Consider the following 21,731-nt stretch of genomic DNA (forward strand, 5'->3'; position numbering starts at 1 on the left):
GGTTTTGTTTCAAATTAAAACTCTTCTAGAGAACCTGTTAAGTTTATAAAAGCAATTTGAACTTTTATAGCACTTACAACTTACACATTGAATATATTTATAGACGCTTTCCATTAAGAAATTGAAGTAAGAATAAATAAAGAAATGCCATCTATTTCACTTTCTTTTCTTTATACTGTCGCTTTATTCCACTTTTAAAGAGAACCTCATGAGAGCATTTACGGAATTCTTTTTCTGCTTATCTTTTCCGTCGCAAAAATATTTCATTCTTCATAATTCAGAAAGAAGTTTAAATAAGATATCCTTCTAAGCAGGTTCAGAGATTTGCGGAACTTCTTAGAACAAATTCCATTCCTCCATAGCACTAATGTTCCTTTTCTTAAAAAAAGATCAATCCGCTCTCGAACTTTTTTTTTCATTTTTAAGTTGAAATTAATTGGTTAGTTCAGATCAGCCTTAAGTGAAAGCAAGCATATTTTAAAGAACATTTCATAAAAACATTAATTAACTGTCTATTTCAAATCTTTATAAGATTTAGTTTATTAAAATTTAGGAAAATATTTTTTCTATATAAAATTTTTATAAGAGAAATGTTATAAACTATCCAGATATAAAAAACTAATGTATAGCCTATTCGATGCAACAAACTTTATCTAATGATGATGCATTTGTAGCTCCAAAAGATCAATTCATTTTTAAATTTAAAAGTGATATGATATTATCATAATGATTTGGAGTTAAATTCATAATGAAATATTACTTAGCTGTCTGAAAGAAATTATGGTATTATGAAATGGAAGAAGGTGAATCAACTTATAAATTAAAAAATGTATATATTTAAGATTTAAATATGTCTTGAAAAGCAACTAAAAGAAGCATTGCCACAAGTTTTAAAAATTGGGAAGCATTACAAAATAATTTATGATAAATGCAATGCCGTTACATTCATTAATTTAGATCTCCGAAAGAAGTAAAAAAACAGGCAAATCTACTTATAAATTAAAAAAATAAATTTTTTTAGGATTTAAATATGTCTTGAAAAGTGACTGAAAGAAGCATTGTCTTGAATTTTAAAACTTGGGAAACATTACAAAATAATTTATGAAAAATACAATGTTGTTACATTCATTAATTTAGGCCTCCAAAAAAAGTAAAAAACAGGGTAAAATAATAATTAAAAAAATCCGCATTTTAATACTCAAATTCACTCAATCTGTTCTGCGATCAAAAACCAAATTCCCACACTTTTTTTGGTCATAAATTAAATAATCTTCATTAAATGATTCAACTTTAGAACAAATAAAAGCACCAATAGATGGCGTTGAAGATTAAGTAGGAGACTGGGAATATAACCCGAGAATATTTGTCTATTTTATTGACATCTTTGATTCGAGGAACGGATGCCTTGAGTGCATTGGCTCTTTTCTTCAAGGCTTGGATAACCTTTGGCCTGCGGCTGTATTCCATCCTGGTACGCCGCACCATCCCGGTCGGAATTCTGGGGCTGTAGGGAGCTCGTAAAGACAAGTTACTCATGCGCAAAGATGGCGGAAATATGGCCTCCGTTTCACTGGTGGCGTTGCTCAGAGACTTCCTCTTCCGCAAACAAGGAATGGGGGACATCCTTACATCTTGTAGCTCGATGATTTCTTCATTCTGAAAAGAAAATGCACATTCCTATGAAAGCTAGACTTAGAGAGCATCCATAAATCCCCTTTTTTTTGGAATGCCATTATTTTTGTCATCGTAAAAATCCCAGCTATCAATTTGAAATGCATTTGAATAGCGAATATTTTACTATGCAAAGGGCTTATAAAATCGATGCGATTTTAAGTTACATAAATTAGACAAAAAAATTAATAAACAGTAGTCATGAGATAATAATGGATTAGGAGTGATAATCATAATACCCTTTCCCCCTATTTCCGACTCAATTTTTTAATAGGTTGCAGATAAGAAGAACTTATTCATATTAATTTTGGGAAAAGATAATGAAGTAATTAGTTTCTATCTAAGATAGACTGTATTTTAAGAATTTGTATTAAATAAAAATAATTCAATTTTTAGGGTTTATTAATTTTTTTTGTGAAAATCACATTAAATTTCACAAAAAAACATCATACATCACAGCCATTACATCATACCCATTTATTAGTGAACACTTTAGTGCTGATAATTAAATTAATTTCTGCCCTTGTATTAGCAATCAAAATTTTTATTGCATAAAAATCGTTGCAGACGATTGATTCATGAAGAAAATAAGTAAAGTCTTATGCCTGTTTCAGTTAATTAAGAGAATAAAAATGATAAACGGAAAGCATTCTTTGAAAGACATTAAAATTAGGTTCAATTGTTTATGCCTATTTTCTAAATATACACTGTTATATGTGATTTTATAAAACTGTTGTCGCGCAATCTTTTATAAACTAATTCGAAATTGATTTCATATTTTTTATGCTTCTAAGTAATTTTTATAATTAGTTACCTTTGAATTTCTTTAATTATTTTATGCAGTCTGCAAAACTAATTGTCCGCTATTCAAACAAAATTAGAAGTTTAGATTCAATTCAACTTTTTTCAGTCTTCCGAACAGAAATAAAATGTTTTTGTCAGTGAATGCTGAACTAAATAACACTATTCAGATTATTCCTATGTCTATTTAAATTAAAAGTTTTCCGCCTTTAAGAAAATGTTAAACTGTTCTCATGTTTTTTTAAACAATAAGATTCATTTTCTTACAAAATAATTTTTCTAATTCTTAGTTTATATCTTTCAATCCAAAATAAGTCGGTGATTTTTTTAAATCACTCTATAATTACTATATATATTTTAAAGGTATCTTTTAAATGCTGCTGTAACAAAAATTAATTTTTCCTGTAACAATATGTTCAAATGGAAAAAAAAATCATGATTTGGATATATTTCTCTTTCCAAAACTCCTTCTTCAAATTATTTAAAATTTAAAAGATTTTGAATTCTAAATGTCATCTTACAATTAACTATGGAAGTTGCATTAAATAACTCTTCAATTTAATTGAACAAATTGTAATTTTAAATGTTGGATTAAATGTAATTTTTTTCAAAATCGTCTTAAAATAATTATTCAAGGATATTCATTCCATTATTCGAGGATATTCTTTTTAAAACAAAAAATCGCGATTATTTCTGGAATGAATAGTACTTGAAATCTAAGATTAAATTCTTCATCTCGAGAGTAATTATTCTTTAAGATACATCATGAAACATTTTTTACGAATCCTTAATGCGAATGTGAAACATAAAACATAATATAGTTTCCGAATCGCTAGAAATCGTTTTATTTTTATCATTATTTTTATTTCATAGCTTTCTTACAAAACATGCATTACTTAATGAACAAACTCAGAAAAATCGTTTATTATTGTTTTCTTTATTTAAATTTTTTTACTATTTCGAATTTTAATAAATAGTTCTAGAATTGATTCCATGAGCTTTCTGATCTATTCACTGTAATTTCTTAAAGTAGTATGTCATAAACTGTTTATTTCAAGGATAATATATCTTTAAGTATAATATGAAAAATTCATTTGTATATTAATGAACGACGAGAAATTATTGGCACATTTAATTTTATTTAAAACTCTATTTTTAGACTGATTAAAAATGCAGCAAATTAATTGGAACAAAAATGATAAGAGCCGAGAGAGCAACATTCAAGCAACATTTTTCACATTATATTCCAAACAAACAATATGATAAATGTGACAAGGACCTGGTAGCCTTCTAAATATTTTCAATAGAGTGTGTAAAGAGGTCAATTGTATAATTTTTGTCTTTTTATTTTTGCTACCACAACAATTTTGCTATTGACACTTACAACATTTACAACTTTTAGTTCGTTTACTTGTCTGTTCTAAATTTTTTTAATTGAAAAATATCCAATTTTAATTCTGATGATACGTCAATTTAAAATTATCTTAAATTTAATTTGTTAGCTCTAAAATCAACACATCTTTATAGTTAGTTTAGCCCTTTTACTACTGACTCCACCCAACCGCTTGTGCAAATTCTATACAGGCGGACCAATTTCTTTTTCAAGGCAGGGATGCAAGATGTAAAGCGAGGATATCTCTGATGGTAACTCGTTTTACATCCTACGCCTCATGTTTGAAACCGAAACCATCCTTCCAGGAATAAATTATACAATTAGCACAGTATGATATAATTTGCACAGCCTGTTAGACCGGGTTAGTAGTAAAAAGTAACAAGGATAATAATAATTGGTAGAACAGATTGAAGTAATGATTAAGTTTAGTTTAGTTATATTAAAGTCCCACTTTAAAACATTATTTGGTCTTTTTCGGGGAAAATCTCCTAAATTTCGAACCATGGTCAGATGGCAAGGATGGCACCTGAGTTGGCAGCCCCTTACCAAAATTTCGCCCCACACCAGCGGGAGAACATGTGGGCCAGAAATATTTCAGATGCATTAGACAGATTTACATGGCGGTCCTTCGATGGAATCTGGTCTCGAACCTACAGCCCAACGGTCCCGAAGCCGAGACCACCAGGCCACTGAGGCCTATAATGGACACGAAGGTATTGAAAATAAAATTTTTCTGGAAAAATGTTTTACAAATATGCTACCTTAAAATGGTAGACATTTATTTTTGACGATGTTTCTTAGCTGAGAAAAGAATTTCATTACTTGAAAGTATTCAAATATGAAGAAACACGTCAGCATATATCATTAGCCAGATTCTTTTTTTTTTTAATCCACAATTTGTAACATTATAAATATGAGAAGAAGTACTTTTATTCTGATCAAATAATATGAACAATTGTGCTATCTTATTGCGATAAAATACGAATTTTAATTTCAAAATTAAAATCCCATTATAAAATATTCTTAAAACTCATAAAAAGAAAAATAACTATTATTTGGGTATTTACAACATATGTTTCCTCATAGCTAATAAGTAAAATTTTCTTGTATCAAGATATAACAAGGAAAATCTATTTTTATCAAACTACTACATATAGCTCTCGCATATATGTTTGGGCCGCTGTGGACTGGTGGTAAGGTCTCGGCTTCGGAACGGGAGGGTTTAGGCTCGTAACCCGATTCCACTGAAAATCCGTCATGTAAGGGGTCCTGGTGCACGTTAAATCCATGTGTAGAGGGGGATGCTCAGGTGTCGTCCTCGTTATCTCACTGTGGTTTAAAATAATGAGGTCCCTCCCAAAATAGCCCTAGTGTTGCTTTAAAAAGGGACGTTAATATAACGAAACTAAACTTAACTCGCATATATGTTATGCAAAGTTTGCTTCTTGAAATATACAGGTGGTCATCTTAGCCATCTCCTTTGATTTATTAGCAACGATTGATTGCTGTAAATCAAATTTTTTTTTTCTTATTTTAGCGTTTCAATCGGTCTTTTTCTTTTACTTTTGTGTGGAACGATCTGTGTAGATGCCAATTCCGTAGTGTCATCGTTATGACTAAATTACAAATTTGCACAAATATATACAAGGGTGTACATCAACAAACACTTTTTAAATTCAATAACAAAAAATGGCCACTATTTTCATATATTTAACAAAAAAAAGCTGCAATGAAATTGAAAAATATTTAGATTCCCTGGAATTCAGCTTTGAATTTTTGGCGTAGAAACGTAGATTTTCAATTTTAAAGAAACCAGAAATCAATTTTTTTCAAGTATAAAAATGAAAAGTTTATAATATTAACTAAAGGTATTCATAAAAATTATTGATTTTTTGTGGAATGAAAGTCAGGTGTTGAAGGTTTGATTTGCTTCTAGTTTACTTTTTAGTTAACAAATTTCTGATACTCCTGCAAATAAAAACTATCTAAGAATTGAAATATGTTCATTAGACCATCTTATTTTTTATATATATATATTTTATGGAATTATGCCTATTTCGGGTGTAAAAATTGAAAAGTATTTTATGCAAATGAAATTTTATAGCTGAATCATGTTTAATGAAAATTACATAATGAAAGAGAAATCGAAGTTTTTCTGCAGCACAAAAATGTAAATTTTATAATACTAATTTTTACTTAAAAAACTTAATCCGTTACATAAATTTAATAATTCTTTCAGAATCTGTAAGAAAACCTTAATTTTTTTTACCAATACGCCGGTTTTTAAGTTTTAAACACAATCTTTAATTTAATTTCGTATCTTTTATTTATTGCCTATATTGCAGTGCAGCATTTTGAAATAGAGAAAAATTTATTTTGTAAAATTTCGAATAAGTCACATCGATTCCACTCTATCCTGAAGGACGGTGCCAAAGATACCCACTTTTTCTTGAGAATGTGACCGTAGAGTCATTTCCAATATAGCAGAAATCCATCTAGAAAGTGCTTTTTTGCAGGATTTAAATTTTGTAACGCAAGAAAATCACTCAGCCGTAATTAAAAAACCATTTTTTGTAAATGAAGAAATTATTGCATTCTATTTTGATTGTCAAAAAGATGGAACAATAAATTAAGAAATCGTAAATGGAAATTCCTGGCTGAATGGCTATAGGGGGAGGGGGCGGTAACCTGATAGTAGAGTCCCGGCTTCGATACAAAAGATTTCCAGGTTCGAGACTTGATTTCCCCGAAGAACTAGCGTCTAAGCAGGCCTGATAGTCAACCCTATTAAAAAATCATTTGACAACTGATAGTTTAAAGTTAGTAAAAATGAAGCATTATACGATAGACCTGTCGGGACCATATGCCCTCCAGCTGTTGGGTTGGATGACGAAAATTTGAAGAGGGCATGCCAGCTCAGGTGCCATCTTCAACATCTGACCTCCTTTCAAAATTACGAGGTCTGTCGGAAATCTAATGTTGTGTTAACCCTCTGGCTGCGTAATTCTTTAAAATCACTATTTAGATGCTATGTTTGCAAAGAATTTCAATTATTTTTCAAAGAAAGTGAACTGATACTATATATCACACGATAATAATATAATATAATAAAGATCTGTAATCGTTAAAATAAACACTCTAAAATGTGAAAAACGTAGGACGCAACAGAAAATGGGCTGATTGCCAACCAGCGGAAATCGCGGGATACGCAGCTGGAGGGTAAAAACGAGATATTAATATAGCTAAACTAAACTAAACTGGATAACTATGAAAGAAGAACGTATAAATTTGATTGAAGAACAAGGTTCAACATATTTTGAACACGCAACTCGAGAAAGTTGCTCTTGAAAGAAGTAATATGATCAATACTAAAATTTATGAAAGAAAATTGCAATTTTGAGAAAAGTACTAAAGCTCTTGGTTTCATGGCATTGCAATAAATACTGGAGCCTCTAATGGTTCAATTTCATTACTCAAAGATGCTTAAGTCCCTACAATTCAAGCAGCATTATTTTTTTAATTTTATTTCTTTCTTTCTTTCTTTTTTTTTTTTTTTTTTTTTTTTTGTTTAAGTGAATTTCCTCTCGTGAAACTTATGATCACCTTCGGTAGTCCAACATCTGGACCTACTTCCTTTAGCGGTAAAATAAAATAATGTTTATGGAAACAAGATTTACCATTTGTTGAGTACGATGAAATAGATAGTACTTTTCAAGGGTGGGAGGGAAGCGCAGTGCCCTAGTCGAAATATTTCGTCTTCGGATCCCAAGGATTTCAGGTGCGAAACTAGATTCCATCGAAATACCGTCGTGTAACTGGGCCTGGTGCTCGTTAATTCCGTCGGGGCCAGATATCCTCCTGCTGGTGTGATGTGGAAGCTTGGAGAGGGGAGATGTTATTTCAGGTATTGTCCTCGACATCTAGCCGCCTATCAAAATTACGATGTTCACCCCATAATAGCCCTAGTGTTGCTTTTAAACGGGACATTAATGTAACTAAAAACAAAAACTTTTACAGACGTTGACTACAAGGAACTGAATGCAGATAATAAAATATCTTTAAGATATATTTCATGCTTTATTAACAAGCGAATGCCGCCAAGAATTAGCAAGCAGTAACTCAAAAACATCTACCTTGGATGATGGCTAGTCAAATTTTATGTTTATACATTGCAACACTTATTAAAATCTCACAGTTGAAAAAAACTATATAAATTTGACTGAAATTTTATGCTCCCTCATGTGTTGTTATGCAATTTTATTTAAGATTTATTTATATATCTCAACACGTTTTTAAGACAATTCAACTATTTTAAGTCAAATATTCAGTCAACTCTACAGAAAATGCTCTTTGGTACATCAAGAAAATTTTATTTGTGCATTTTATTTCATTCTCGAAAAACTCTCAAATGTCTAATAAGCAAAATGATACAAACTTTTCTGCAATCAGGCTTAACAGCCAAGAGGGCCATCAAACCCCCGTAAGTTAATTTTGAGGCAGAAAACTATGTGAATCTTACTAATTCTTAGTCTGCAATGGTAGCATAATCATCTCTAATAGCTAACTAAAGTAAAGAAATAGTTAGAGCTGATCGTTGTTATAGGGTCTAACAATATTAATAAGTTAAAAATTCTCCCGCTCTCACAAGAAAATAGTAGTAAATAGATTACAGAAACTTCAAGACACATTCAGGATTTCAAGCGGAGAGACGGGTTCTTCGATCAAAAATACCAGACCAAAATACCTTCCACGAAACGTTTGAAAAGAAACATTATTCAATTATGACAGTCTAAGAATAAAGGTGACAAAAAATGCTTTATTTTCTATATGAATAAAATATGCAATATTTTTAAATATTGATTAATGTTTGTAATCTTTCCTAATAAAGTTCGCTTTTATTTACAATTTTATTCAGTTTTATTTTTCTTACTCCAAAAATAAGCTTAATTTCATCAAATAAAATAGAGCCGATGAACATATTTGAAGTTTGAATAGTTTTTATTTGTTTGATTACAAGAAATTTGTCAATTAAAGAGTAGACTAGAAACAAATGAAACTGTCGACAATAGACCTTTATTTTGTGACAAATCGATAATGATACAACTAATAAGTGGTGTCTAAATTGTAAATAGCACACATATAATATCTTTAATGTTAATTGACATTTTAAATTTTGCATATTTATACTTTTAAAAAATGCTGTTTATTTATCATATAACTTTTAACGAGCAATACTTGTGTGTATATATAGATTTTTTTTTTATCTCGGAAACGGCTCTAACGATTTAGATAAAATTTTATATTTAGATAAGGTTTTGCTTTTTAAATTTATTTATATAGGTGTCTTTCATGAAAAAACGCGATTTTACACACATAAAAAAAACATTTTTTTTTCAATTCCTACTATTAATTCACACTCTCCTTATATATATTTACATATCTTGTTCAAATTTTCAATCGTTAATAAAAAACTTTTTATTCATCCACTCAACTCAAATACATTTTTTTAAAACTTGTAGTGGATGACACTTGATGTTAATACAGTTTTTCCAGATATTAATTCATTAATTAAATTTAATTAATTTTTAATACTTTAAATAGAGTTTTAGCAGTTTGTAATGAAAATTGAAATCAACAGGCAGTAGCTCAATCGGTAAAATGCAAGGATTTCAGTATTTTTCACGTGGAGGTGAAGAATGAGAGTTCAATTCTTTCGCAAAACAATATTTTTTTGATACTTAATAATTTTTTTGATGATTATTTAATAAAAAGTAACTAAAATAATTTTTTCTTTGTTGACCTAAGTAGGAATTGGATTTTTTTTTTATATTACTTGTTATAACTAACTATTAGAGCCTTTTTCTATCTGCTCTCATGTTAACAATGTCGTATAGCGCCATCTCGTAAATTTTTGTGGTATTTTCATTGTTGCTATAGGAAGATTGAAAAATATTCATATGTAATCAGTATGTGATTCGTATCTAAATATTTTCCCCGAAAAAAAACCCCGATTTTATAGGGAAAAAAAAACTGACGATCGAATCTTGATTTTCCAAACACTGTTCTTTTTAATTGAAAATTTGTTTTTGTATACAATATTCAAACGTTATGTCTATTTCAGGGGACTTTTATTGAATTCAAATTTTGAATTTAACATAAAAGGATTTTCATGATACACCTTACTGTATATACACTTGTTTGTTTTATCGTAAACTAAACATTAGCTTTTTATTGATCCAAATTATATATATATATATATATATATATATATATATATATATATATATATATATTCTGAAGATAATTTAAATGTGAAATTCACCTAAATAGTTTCTGATACAAAATCTGATCTGACTACAATACTTTTGTTTATTTGAAAAATTTAAATTATAATAAAAACGAAATTTGAAATGATATAAATCTAAATTCAATGTGACTTATATCATCATTTGGAGCATTTAGAGCAAGATTGTGATAAAAATAGATATAAAATTATGTGAACTTTTTCATATAATTGCAATATGCAATTATATGAAAAAATTTCTCATGCTTCGAAAGCCTTAAAATATTTGAAGTTGATCTTACGAATTTATAATATTGCTTCACTGCACAGTAAGTTCTTTGGCAAGGAAAATAGTTTTATTGATATTTCTAATGGATGCTGAATGGATGCAGGATTTTTGACTTTTGGTCATAGCGACCATTTAGCGAAGATTTTGAAGATTTCCGTGTTAAAATAAATGATCCCATAAATTTGAGAATATTAACGGTATCTTCATTAGGACTTCTGAGTTTGCGAGTTCTGAGTTTGTTGTCGAATATATGATTTCCTGTTATGGAAACAATAAAAAAGCGGAGGCGCCTAGACAAGAATGAATCAGTAGTAATAGTCAAGTAGTGAGAAATCTCCCTTTTTTTTTTCTAAGCACTCTGTGCTCTTGTTTTGTGTGTGTGCTTGTGTTTCGTTTTACTAGTGATTTACTACTTGTGCGGTGCTGATTTCTGAAAGCGCTTTTCATTTGTTACCTGTGTTTCGAATTTTCGTATAGCAACCGTTATTCAGCAAGTTGGACTTTTTTCATAGTACAGTCATTTCCAGTAATAGAACTTTGTAAAACGCATATTTTCATTTTTTTTCAGGGAGCTTCGAATAAATTGCTTAGGAGAGAACATGCTTAAGTTGATCCAAATAGGATTTGAATTCCTAACGCTTTGAAGGTCTTAAAGGTCAGGCCAAAGGTTATGAAATTTTTTTTATTCATTGGAATTCTTATTGCTCATGGAATGGATTAAAAATGCGCTATAAGTTTATGATTGCAACTTCCGAAATTATTTCTAAGCGTTTATCAATTAAAAAAAATATTTATAATTCTTTAAATTTCCTATGAAACAACGATAAGCTGATATGGAAAAGTAATACAATAAAGAAATGTATCAATATTTATTTATTTAAACTGGAAAAAATTCTGAAATATTTCTTAAGCTTGCAATAGGATTCCTGTATCGTTTTGAAGATTCCTTTGACTATTACTAGCTCGCAGAAAATCCATTCAATTAGAGGAAAGAAGATATAAGAGAAATCATGATAATAGATATGGGCGTCAAACAGAAGCTATAATTGAGCACGGAAATAGGCTTAACATGTTGAATATCGCATTACTCACTTATGGTAAACTACTATCGAATTGTATCGAATCATCTATCTAATTAGATTATCCCTTCTCAGAGAAGGGGTTATCTAATTAGATAGGTGGTTCGAATATCAGGCATGAGTCGTGGCAGTGAAGGTGTTTACAAGACAAGTGCCAGACAAGTAATCATTGCGGCAAACCTATGGAAATTGATTTTCTTATCTTCCAAAATTATAATATCACAAAAAGAATTTTTACATTTTCTTCAAACTCAAAAAAAAAAAAAGTCTTTTTTAACACTTTCAACGAAAATTTTTAAATGTGAGTAAAAGTAGCAATGTCATATTTTTGGCTTATGGATTATAGAGACTTTCTTTCGATATATTTTCAGAGTAATACGATAGTTGGTGTGGCAATTAAAATATTTTTTCATTTACAAGTATAGCAGCCATTTGTATTTATGATACAATTAAGCTTCCTAAATGCAAATTGCGGTTGTATCCGTACTGTTCATGAATGTGCTATTCATTTTGGTTTAATTTTCGGACGATTTCTCTCTTCATATTCATTAATTAATGTTTAATTTAATATGATACGCAATTTCTTACAAAGTTTTTGATGTTATGACAAAATTCCAACTCATCCATACAAACATTCAATCCCATACTTTTGTCAACGTTAAAATTAAGATAAAAGAAAGAATTACTTTCTTCGGACATTAACTCAACGCAAGCAAGATTGCAATTTTAGCATTTATTTTGTAATATATATACTTTTTAATTTGAACATACAGTGATTTGCAATAGATTGATTAAATTAAATTCACGTGCTTCAATCTTAATTTAATTATCTTTCATATTAAAACTTTATTCTGTAATACTTATTATTACTTATCCATCCCCCCTGCAGTGACATCTCAAACAGAATGATAAACAGATTTTCGGTGGCAAAATTTCAATGGTGTGGATAGTTAACCACCCAACGCTGATGACGCTATGTTTTCTTGTTAGAGCTCCATGAATGACATTCTGATTTTGTTATTTACTATGCATAGTTTTTAGACCGTATATGTCATTTTCTGGAGTTCAATCACATTTAACAACTCATGCCTAGACGGCTTTCTAAAATTTCAGTATTTTGATGTAACTTTTTATCATATCATCTTCCACCAGGAGGCACCACTAGTACTTGGTTGAGAGGCTGGCATACAATCAAGCAGCTCCTCGATCCCCCTTTGGGTAATGTAATGCAGAGGGGTCGAATTATTTACACTTTAATAACACGGCGTTTTCTTATGGAAGGGGTTCAGACGTCACAATAAGTACTGTTTCTGCTGTGGCCCTTAGGATTCTAGCCCGAGTATTCCACTTCCTGTTGCGACAGAGTTGGAATGCCGAGGTTGAGATCCGGATGGATCCCAGCCTCAGCAGGGCTAGGATAATTACTTTGTAACTGCGATTATAATTTGATCCTAAATCCATTCTTCCTTGATTAAAAAATCAGGATCATTTCATCGATATGCGAAAAAATTGTCACGTTTTTAATTATTAATAAGTAACACTAAAAAATGTACTTAGGATAAATCTACAAATATTTTTAACCTGTTTAAATAGATCTCTTAAATTTCAGCAGATACTTTCAGATAGTAAGTTTAAATTATCCAGCAAATTAGCATAGAATTCGGGTAAAAAGGAACTTTGAAAAGTTCACTTTGTTAATTAAAACTTATTCATGAATAAATTAGATAGAATTTTATAAAATAAATCAATACCTTCACGACTTTTCTTCACCGTATATAAGTATTTTTAAGGTCTCCAATAAAAATATCAGTATTACTGATAATCCCTAGACAAGATAAATAATATCCAAAGAAGATGAAGATTTGAATAAAGAAACAATTGTCTTGTTTCTGCGTAACTGGAAGAACTGTCTTCTCATTCGACAGTTTATAGGATTCTTCTTTTTTCTCATTAGCAATTTATTAAATAATCTTACTAAAGGTAATACGATAAAGTAAGAGGATAAAATTATTTGCATATTGAAATTTCATAGTTTAACTGCAGGATAGAAATGAAACGAATAGGGTGGTGACACAGCAATCAGAAGTGGGGGAGATAAAGTAAATAAGCGGTATGCGTGCATGTGGTGGTGTTTACAAACTTTAAATGTTGATTAGACATGCGGAAACAAGATATTTCTGTAACAGAATATGTGATGGAAACGCAAAGGCATGGGCTGATGAAATGAATTTGTCTTTAAAGAATTGAATAAAAGGAAAAGATGTACTAGATAAAATGTGCAATAGAGATTTAAGGGAATGTAAAATAACCCAATAATTAAGTTGTATGGATAATAAATGGGAAGCGTGTATCACTTCAGATGACAAATGCTTTGAACATTTACTTTAAAGACTCCAATATTTTGTTGTTGAAATTGAATCCTGCTTACTAGTGTTAAGATGTTGAATACGATTTATAACGTTGTTATTCACGCAACTATGTAATCGTGCTATTTTAATTTTACATTCCGTTAAACCTGTAGTATAAATTTCATTTAGTGTTTTTATTTCATTTTTATATTATTATTATTTCTTTTACTTTATTCACTGGCGAAGAACCCCTTGTAACGACTTTTCTTGCAGTACCGAACATACTCTGTTGTAAAAATAGCTTATCTATGTTACACTGTACCACTCGCATGTGAATGGCCTTTCAGAATAGCCTGCATAATGTTAGATACACTTGAAGAAAAGAATTAAAAAAAATTAACGCTTCTACGTACTGGGCATACTGTATCATTTGCTTTGTTTTCCTTCTTTGTCTTCTTCTTAGCTCTGGCTCCCCAGTAAGTGTAGTTGACGGCAGCATACTCCAGCAGGGCTGCGAATACGAACACGAAGCACATCACCAAGTAAATGTCGATAGCTTTGACATAAGAAATACGAGGCAGCGACGAACGGACTCCTGTGCTAATGGTGGTCATGGTCAACACCGTGGTAATACCTGGAAGAGAAAGAAGGTCTCCGTATTTTACGGCTTCACAAATTTCATGATTCTATTTTATGAGCTTATTTCGCTATAAAACCATGAACGTATTAAATTTAAGCTTTTTTTACGGCGTGATTAGAATAAGAACGGCTCTTTTGAAAAATACAGTGGATAAAGTGATGCGTTCTGTTTACTTTAGCTCAACTCAGATATGTCTCGGTTGGGTTTAGAGACGGTTATAAACTGAATATCCCGCATACACCTAAAATGATAATTCTGACTAGATGCTCTGTTTTATGCATTCTTTGCAGATTTTGAGTAATTTTTCGAGCTTTTATCCAGATGAGAAAACCATTTTATAAAAGAAATAAATCAATTGCTCTATAGTACTTTGGATGATCGAATCGATTATTTATGATGCATTTGCTAAGAAAGTATTAACTTATTACAATTGTGGTTGCGTTAAAAAAAATCTTTTTAACTTTCTTATTTTACTGGACTGTAGTTTTTGTTTCACAAAGGTTACTTCGAAAAGAGTGATATTAGAAGGCCTTTTCTTCGAAATCATAAATAATAACTGAATAATTCAGTAATGATAGAACTCAAATTTAACTCATTCCATGTTTTATTTTCGTACTTAACTTTTTGATAACGTTTACTAACTAAAAATAAATAAAATAGATTTTTACTTCTATTTAATTTAAATTAGGAAGAAAATTGGCTATAATTATAACGATGATCTAAAAAGTAAAGAAAGGATTGCATCTAAAAGTGAGGATTTTCCAAATTTCTTTCCAAAAAAATTATTTAAAATAATTTTAAAATGTCTTTTTTATTAATAAAGAAATCATATTGTTTTATTTTAGAATGTTGAGTTATCACATTATCAGATTATCACATTTTGAGATATCATTTTTTTTTATTCCTGAGATCTTTTGCTTTTCAAGTTTACAACTAGGTGACGCCAAAGTATAGAAATAAAATCTAATTACTGAATTAAAATAATTAAGTTATGAAACTATTTCCATTAAGAATACAAAAGGACGAAATTTCAAACTTTTAGCATACTGGGAGATGAGAGGAAAAATGAATACAAAATTCTAATTTTACTAATAGGAAACAACTGAAATTATACAAAAGTGTTCAATATTTTTTTATGCGTTCTTTTTCGATTAAACTGTAATGTTGTGAATATGCACTAAAAATCTAGATTTTGATAAAATACAGAAATTTTTAAGTTTATATTTAAAAAAAAAATTCTGAAAGCACTAGTTGTGTCTATCGCATGAAAGAGTTAACTATGTAAGACTAACAACAGTGATTTAGATACAGCATTTTATTTTAAATGTAATTAGATTCATATATTCAAATTGTGCGATGGACTGAAAAATCTCAGTTTCTATTTTGTAGTGAAGATTTCTTAGCATTAAAAATTACGATTAGATGAATCTGTCACATATTTGAGATGTTATCAGATAACATTTGACTCAAACTGCTTCACGAATTTGACTCAAACTGCTCATCTTCCTAACATTGTAGATGCAGGTACCGTAATATCCTGCGTATAATCCGAGGATTATCTGTTAACAAATGAAAATTATCACTTTAATCTTCTGTAATAATCTGCCACCGTGGATAATCCACCGCATAATTAGTTGTTTATACGGCGGGTCAAATTATCTGCTGAAATTTTTTTGGCAGGACTGAAAGTAGCACTTACGGAGTATACGCAACCTCGGTTAATACGCAGGAAATTACGGTAATAAAAATAAATATAGATTTTTTAAAAAAATGCATAGTTTTTAAACAGGAATTCTTTATCTATTCAATATGAGTTACAAGTACTATGTCTTAAAAATACCAATGTGGGAATGAAGAAAAATTGACATTTTTCTTTTGAAATATTTCGGTGAATATTGATGGCCTTCTGCGTTTTATTGAATGTACTTACTACCTGATATTCACTCAAATGCCTGGTGGCTGTTTTCCTCAAATTTTATTAAATAAATTAATTTTCCTCAAATTTTGTTAAATAAATTTCAAAACCTAATTCGCGAAATAAACCAACCGTTAATACATACCGATTTAGAGGAGTAGGATTTATAAAACATACTGGCGTTATAAACGTAAGTTCATTATAAAATATATTACTTCTTTTAAAGAAATAAAATCATTGGCAAAACCTTCTCTAAAAAGAAAATATTAAGAATATTTTTTTATGAAATCTTTAAATCATGGCATTTATGTCACAGCCGAAAAGAAAGATATATTTGAACAAATATATTTATGTACTTGTCCTCCTTTTCAAGTTTTAATTCGTTTTTTATCAGTTTCATTTTTCTTATAACGTTTCTATTTTCTTCAAAGGTTTAAAAGTTCATCTTTACATTTTTTACATAAAATATTTTTCTTCCATAATACGTTTTAGAAAATGAAATTTCAATATTGAAAACCTAAACTAAAATTTTTCAGTAGAATCCATTTAAGTTTAATTCTTCTTTATGGAGAAAATGATAATATTGTAAATCAAGACATTAGCTATTCATGCAGAGGATAATTCAGATATTTTCTTACCAAGTGCTACTCGAGCTGATGTCGCTTCGTGATTAATCCAGAACGATACCCATGACAGCATGACAATGAGTATGGACGGTAAATATGTTTGAAAGATGAAATATCCAATATTTCTCTTCAGTTCGAAGCTCAGTGATAATCTCTGGTATGTCCCTGAAAAGAAAAAAAAAAGAAAAAGTATTAGAAAACATTCTTTCAAACTGAATTAAATGCTGAAACTTGCCATATAAGAAAGTTCGGATACTTTCTTAACGAACTGTACCTAATAAGAAAGTTCGGATACTTTCTTAACGAACTGTACCTAATTTCGTAGTCAATGTTTGATTAAGGTTTTTAATAAACTTTAAAAAAATTCCAAAGAATAAAAATTAAACAATTATAATTTTTCTAGTGTGCAAAACGAGTCTAAAATATTAAAGGTAATTATAATAAATGCGCAAAGCCTTTAAAATATTTACTTAATCCGAAAGGAAATAAAAAGTGGACGATATCATCTGCATGTTCAACAATGACATTCTTATGTTCATATTTCCTTTTTGTCATTTATTATTGCTTTTTTCATTTTTTTTATATTTCTTTATCCGCACACTTTTTATATAGCATTTATATTTACTAGATAGCAATTTTCATTATATTTGTGATAGTACACTAACCAACTGTTTTAAAGGAAAATTTCAAACCACTGTTCAGGTCAATTTGTACAGGACATGAGATGAAGGACAATATAATAATTTCTATTCAGGAAAGTATGTTGGATACAGAACAGACACTGAGATAGAATACTTATTAAGGATAATATAACTTTTATGCATTTCCACATTTCTCCACTTATTAACATTATAAGCGCATATGGTAAATCTTTTTCTATCGTGCAGTGTTTCATAGATTAATTTAGATTAGATTTATAAGATTTAGATTAAATTAGTTTTATTTTCTTACTTTTTTGCCCAAGTGATTCTAAGTTCTTAGTCCCATGTATTTCTAATATATATATGATGAGTTTTTATGAACTAATAAAATAGCATGCATTGTGGATATTATTATCGGAAAATCCCCCCGTGGTCTTCTTAGTTATGGGGATGAGAAACTTCTGCCATAGTGGTTGGTTCTCGCTGATAGGTGCAGAAATAATGTGGAAACAACAACCTCTTATTGATGACGGCACGCACCTCCTAGATACGGGATTGTACCGTGGTCGATTATGGCTCTTAGGACTCAACCATAGTTCCCGCCTATGCTGTTGCAGAGTTATAATCATTCAAAATTTCCGTGTGCATTCGGGTGGGTTGAAGTAGTCATTTATTGAAAAAGTTTGCCTAAAATGCTTAAGAATGTTTAAGAATAATAATGTGTCGCAAACGTTTCAATGCATTCATATAAAACAGAAAGTTTAATTCATTTCTGAGTACTTCAATAAAATATAACAAAATGTAACTTCTTTTGTTACATAATGCATCCTCTTTTGAAATTTATGGGATTGTAGTTGTTTCCATAAAGCGCACTTTTGAGAAATTCTCATTATAAAGCAAATGCAATTAAAAACTAATTTTAGCATCTTTCAAAAAAACATTACATATTCAACACTTATTATTATTTTCTATTTAATAACCTCAATCGCAAGAATATAACCATGCAAAATTTAAAGCCTTCCGAATGAATTCCAACAAGGTCTTCAAAAATTAAACCTCGATCTCTGGCTGTCATTTCATATATCATCATTTAATAGCACCCTTTTATTCTTCAAATTCTGGAGAACGAAACGTTAGAAATAAATTCGAGTCAAGAATTAAAATATATCTTTTGCTATTTGAATGAAACGTTAAAGAACATGCATATTTGAAAAGAGAACAAGATTAATTTCGCTATGAGACACGGAAGAAATATAGAATAAAAGAAAGGAAAAAAGAATGAAAAAGTAGAATAAAAAAATCATGATTCCCTCCTTCAAATCACTCCGCCATAGATTTTTTTTTTCTTCCATTTTTCTCTTTCTTTACAAGTCGGAAGACATGACAACGCAAATTACTCTGAAAGAGCGAAGGTTCTTGTTTAATAAAGTTCAAAACCAGGGGCTTTGTGACGACTGTGGTAGAAAAAAAAAAGAAGGTCCAACACTAAACAAAATGAAAGAGCGAATAATAATAAAAGGGGAAGAAAAGAAAAGCAGTTTGGAGTGTCATAGGAAGGAGATAACATTCTCATCTTTTCTGGATCTTGGATACTTAGAGATGCCATTCTCTTTCCTTTTGTTTTCCCTCTTTCCTAACCAGTAAAGGAAGACGCGGAACTTATGGCGGCACATTATTGAGTTGGAGTGCCACCATGTGCCTTTCATATCTCTAACTATTGACTGATTGACAAAAATAGACGATTACATTTTATATTACAACGTCCCAGAGACCGTTTCTGATTAGAACCAATGGAAAAGGGACGAAATACTTCGAGGAAAATCACGTAATAGAAAGGGTATTAAAGAACCAATAGAAAATAAGGCCCTTTCGCAAAAGTCTGTCAATCAGTTTTCTTGTGAAATAATCGGCTCTTTCGATCGCTTATTGCTTCAGAATTGATTCCGGCTGCAGTTGCGAAAGAGTTCTCGGTAAAAGGAGATATTATAGCGAAAACGATGTAAACGTTTTCTTCGCAGATGACATTTTATTTGAAAAGGGAGACTTTAATTCTTTTTCGAGAAGTATGTGACGTCATTTATTAATTAAAATGCCAGTGTGAGAAATAAAGAAAATTCAAGAATTTGATTATTAAAGGAAGCCTGATTCTTCAGAGTTGGAAATCTAAAATGAAATTCCCTTTTCATGAAGAGAAATAAGACTGCTAATAATAAGACTAAGATAGGATAATAAGAAATATGATTGTAAAATTATTTGAAAATATATTCCCAATATTATACTTTCTTTATCTGCATTTTTCAGCAGTGCTTTGAATTGCTTAATTTTTCGTTCAATAAAATTGTATTGAAGAAAAAATATTGTCATAAAGGTGAAAATTATTCAGCAAAAATATTTTATTCCTGACAATAAATTAAAACGTTAATGATTAATTTATTTTAAAAAAATCCACATCCATTTTTCTTTTTTATTAATATGGAAGATGCATCATACAAAAATACTTTTGAAACTATTTCATATACATTGTTTTCTCAATGTCATCTGTCTTTTGAAATTCGAATTAGTCGATTTCAAACAATTTTTTTAGAAAAAAAAAGCAGTGAAACTACGTTGATTTATCCTATCTGATAAAGTATAATTCAACACATTACTTGAGCACTGAGAATTTTATTTCGAATTATAACATTCATTTGAACAAATTAAAGTCCCATTTCCAAACAACATGATGATTTGAGAAACGAACCATAATTTTAATCGCAGTCAGATAATTTGGATGGCATCTGAAGGTGAGCCAGCATACATTTTCACATCACCTGAATTCGAGTGAATTTAACCCGCTATGAGTTTGCTCAGATAAACCGAGGATGTTTCATGAAATCAAGAATTGAACCCGTGGTCTTCAGATCCTGAAGCTGGGACATTGCCATCATAAGCATTCCAAAATATAGGAGTAGAACCCGGTACAAAATCCGATTCAAACTCTCGGACCAGAGCAATAAAACATTTGTTACTCCATGAGTTTCAAAAGAAAAATAATTCATTTGGCATTGAATATTAAAAATGTAGCTGGCATTAAAAATAAATGCAAAGAACTGTGTATGCAGAACAGTTTTCGATCTAATCTATCTTTCAATAAAAGGAGAATATTGTTACGAGTGCTTTAAAATAATCATTTTAATTATTATCCATCTTAACGATCGACAATTTGGTATAAAAAATTATTATTTTACGATATCGATTATTTTAATAAAAATTATAAAACTTTGAGCATTACATACCTAATATAGGGTACATTTTTTTTTATGAATCTTACGGTTTTATAGTTTGAATACATTTTATGTTGTTAAAATTTTTCATTATTTAGTAGTAATTTTTGAATAACATTCCAAATGAAAACTGAGCCTTTATATTTGTGGAAACTGTTTTTATTAAAGAATTAGTAACTTGTCCAATAAAGATTATTCTCGGAATTATGAGAATTATTATTATTTGCAAAATTTCTTGGCTATTAGGTGTCTGAATTTTTGATCCAACTCGAAATCTCAGATATAATAAGGAAAAAAAAAGTTGAATTTTACTTCAAAGAAAAATTAAAAAAATTAAAGAAAATTACATTTTACATGAATAGATATCTTCAGCTTTTAAATATTATTTTAAGGTCATAATGAATACATAATTTTTGTAATAAAGAAACATAGCATCATTATCAATGAATTAGTGTATTATTTTATAATGTCTTATCAAAGAAAAGGATGAAAGTCCTATATTGAGATGCTTTGCATTTACTTAAAAGGAATTCTTTTCTGATAGAGTGAAACAAGAAAACATTTGTGGAGAATCATCAATTATTATTTGTAAAAAATCTCTTAAATTTGCCCCCAAAAAATTATTATGTTTTTAGTAACGGCAGAGGTAAAAGTTTCCATATAAATAACAAAAAATGAAATATTTATTTTAAGTAAAATTATTAGTATGCTTTTATAAATAGTTGAAATATTTCTGATAACATAACTAAGCGAAATATATTTCAGCTATAAAAAGGAGAAAA

At 29.6% G+C, this 21,731-nt stretch overlaps 1 protein-coding gene across 1 annotated transcript in view; it reads right to left on the reverse strand.

Annotated features, from left to right (window-relative positions):
- Window positions 1-1,085: 1,085 nt before the first annotated feature.
- LOC129960455 (gamma-aminobutyric acid receptor subunit beta-like) overlaps window positions 1,086-21,731 on the reverse strand; it is an 89,661-nt gene continuing 69,015 nt past the window's right edge. Inside the window, exons 7-9 of the mRNA XM_056073902.1 lie at window positions 17,058-17,210; window positions 14,278-14,498; window positions 1,086-1,656 (exon numbers count right to left, since the gene is read on the reverse strand). Coding sequence (XP_055929877.1) covers window positions 1,291-1,656; window positions 14,278-14,498; window positions 17,058-17,210 — 740 coding nt within the window. The 3' untranslated portion in view covers window positions 1,086-1,290. The remainder of the gene's footprint in view (window positions 1,657-14,277; window positions 14,499-17,057; window positions 17,211-21,731) is intronic.

The sequence above is a fragment of the Argiope bruennichi genome, chromosome X2 (assembly GCF_947563725.1).
Source record: "Argiope bruennichi chromosome X2, qqArgBrue1.1, whole genome shotgun sequence".
NCBI classification, from domain to species: Eukaryota; Metazoa; Arthropoda; class Arachnida; order Araneae; family Araneidae; genus Argiope; species Argiope bruennichi.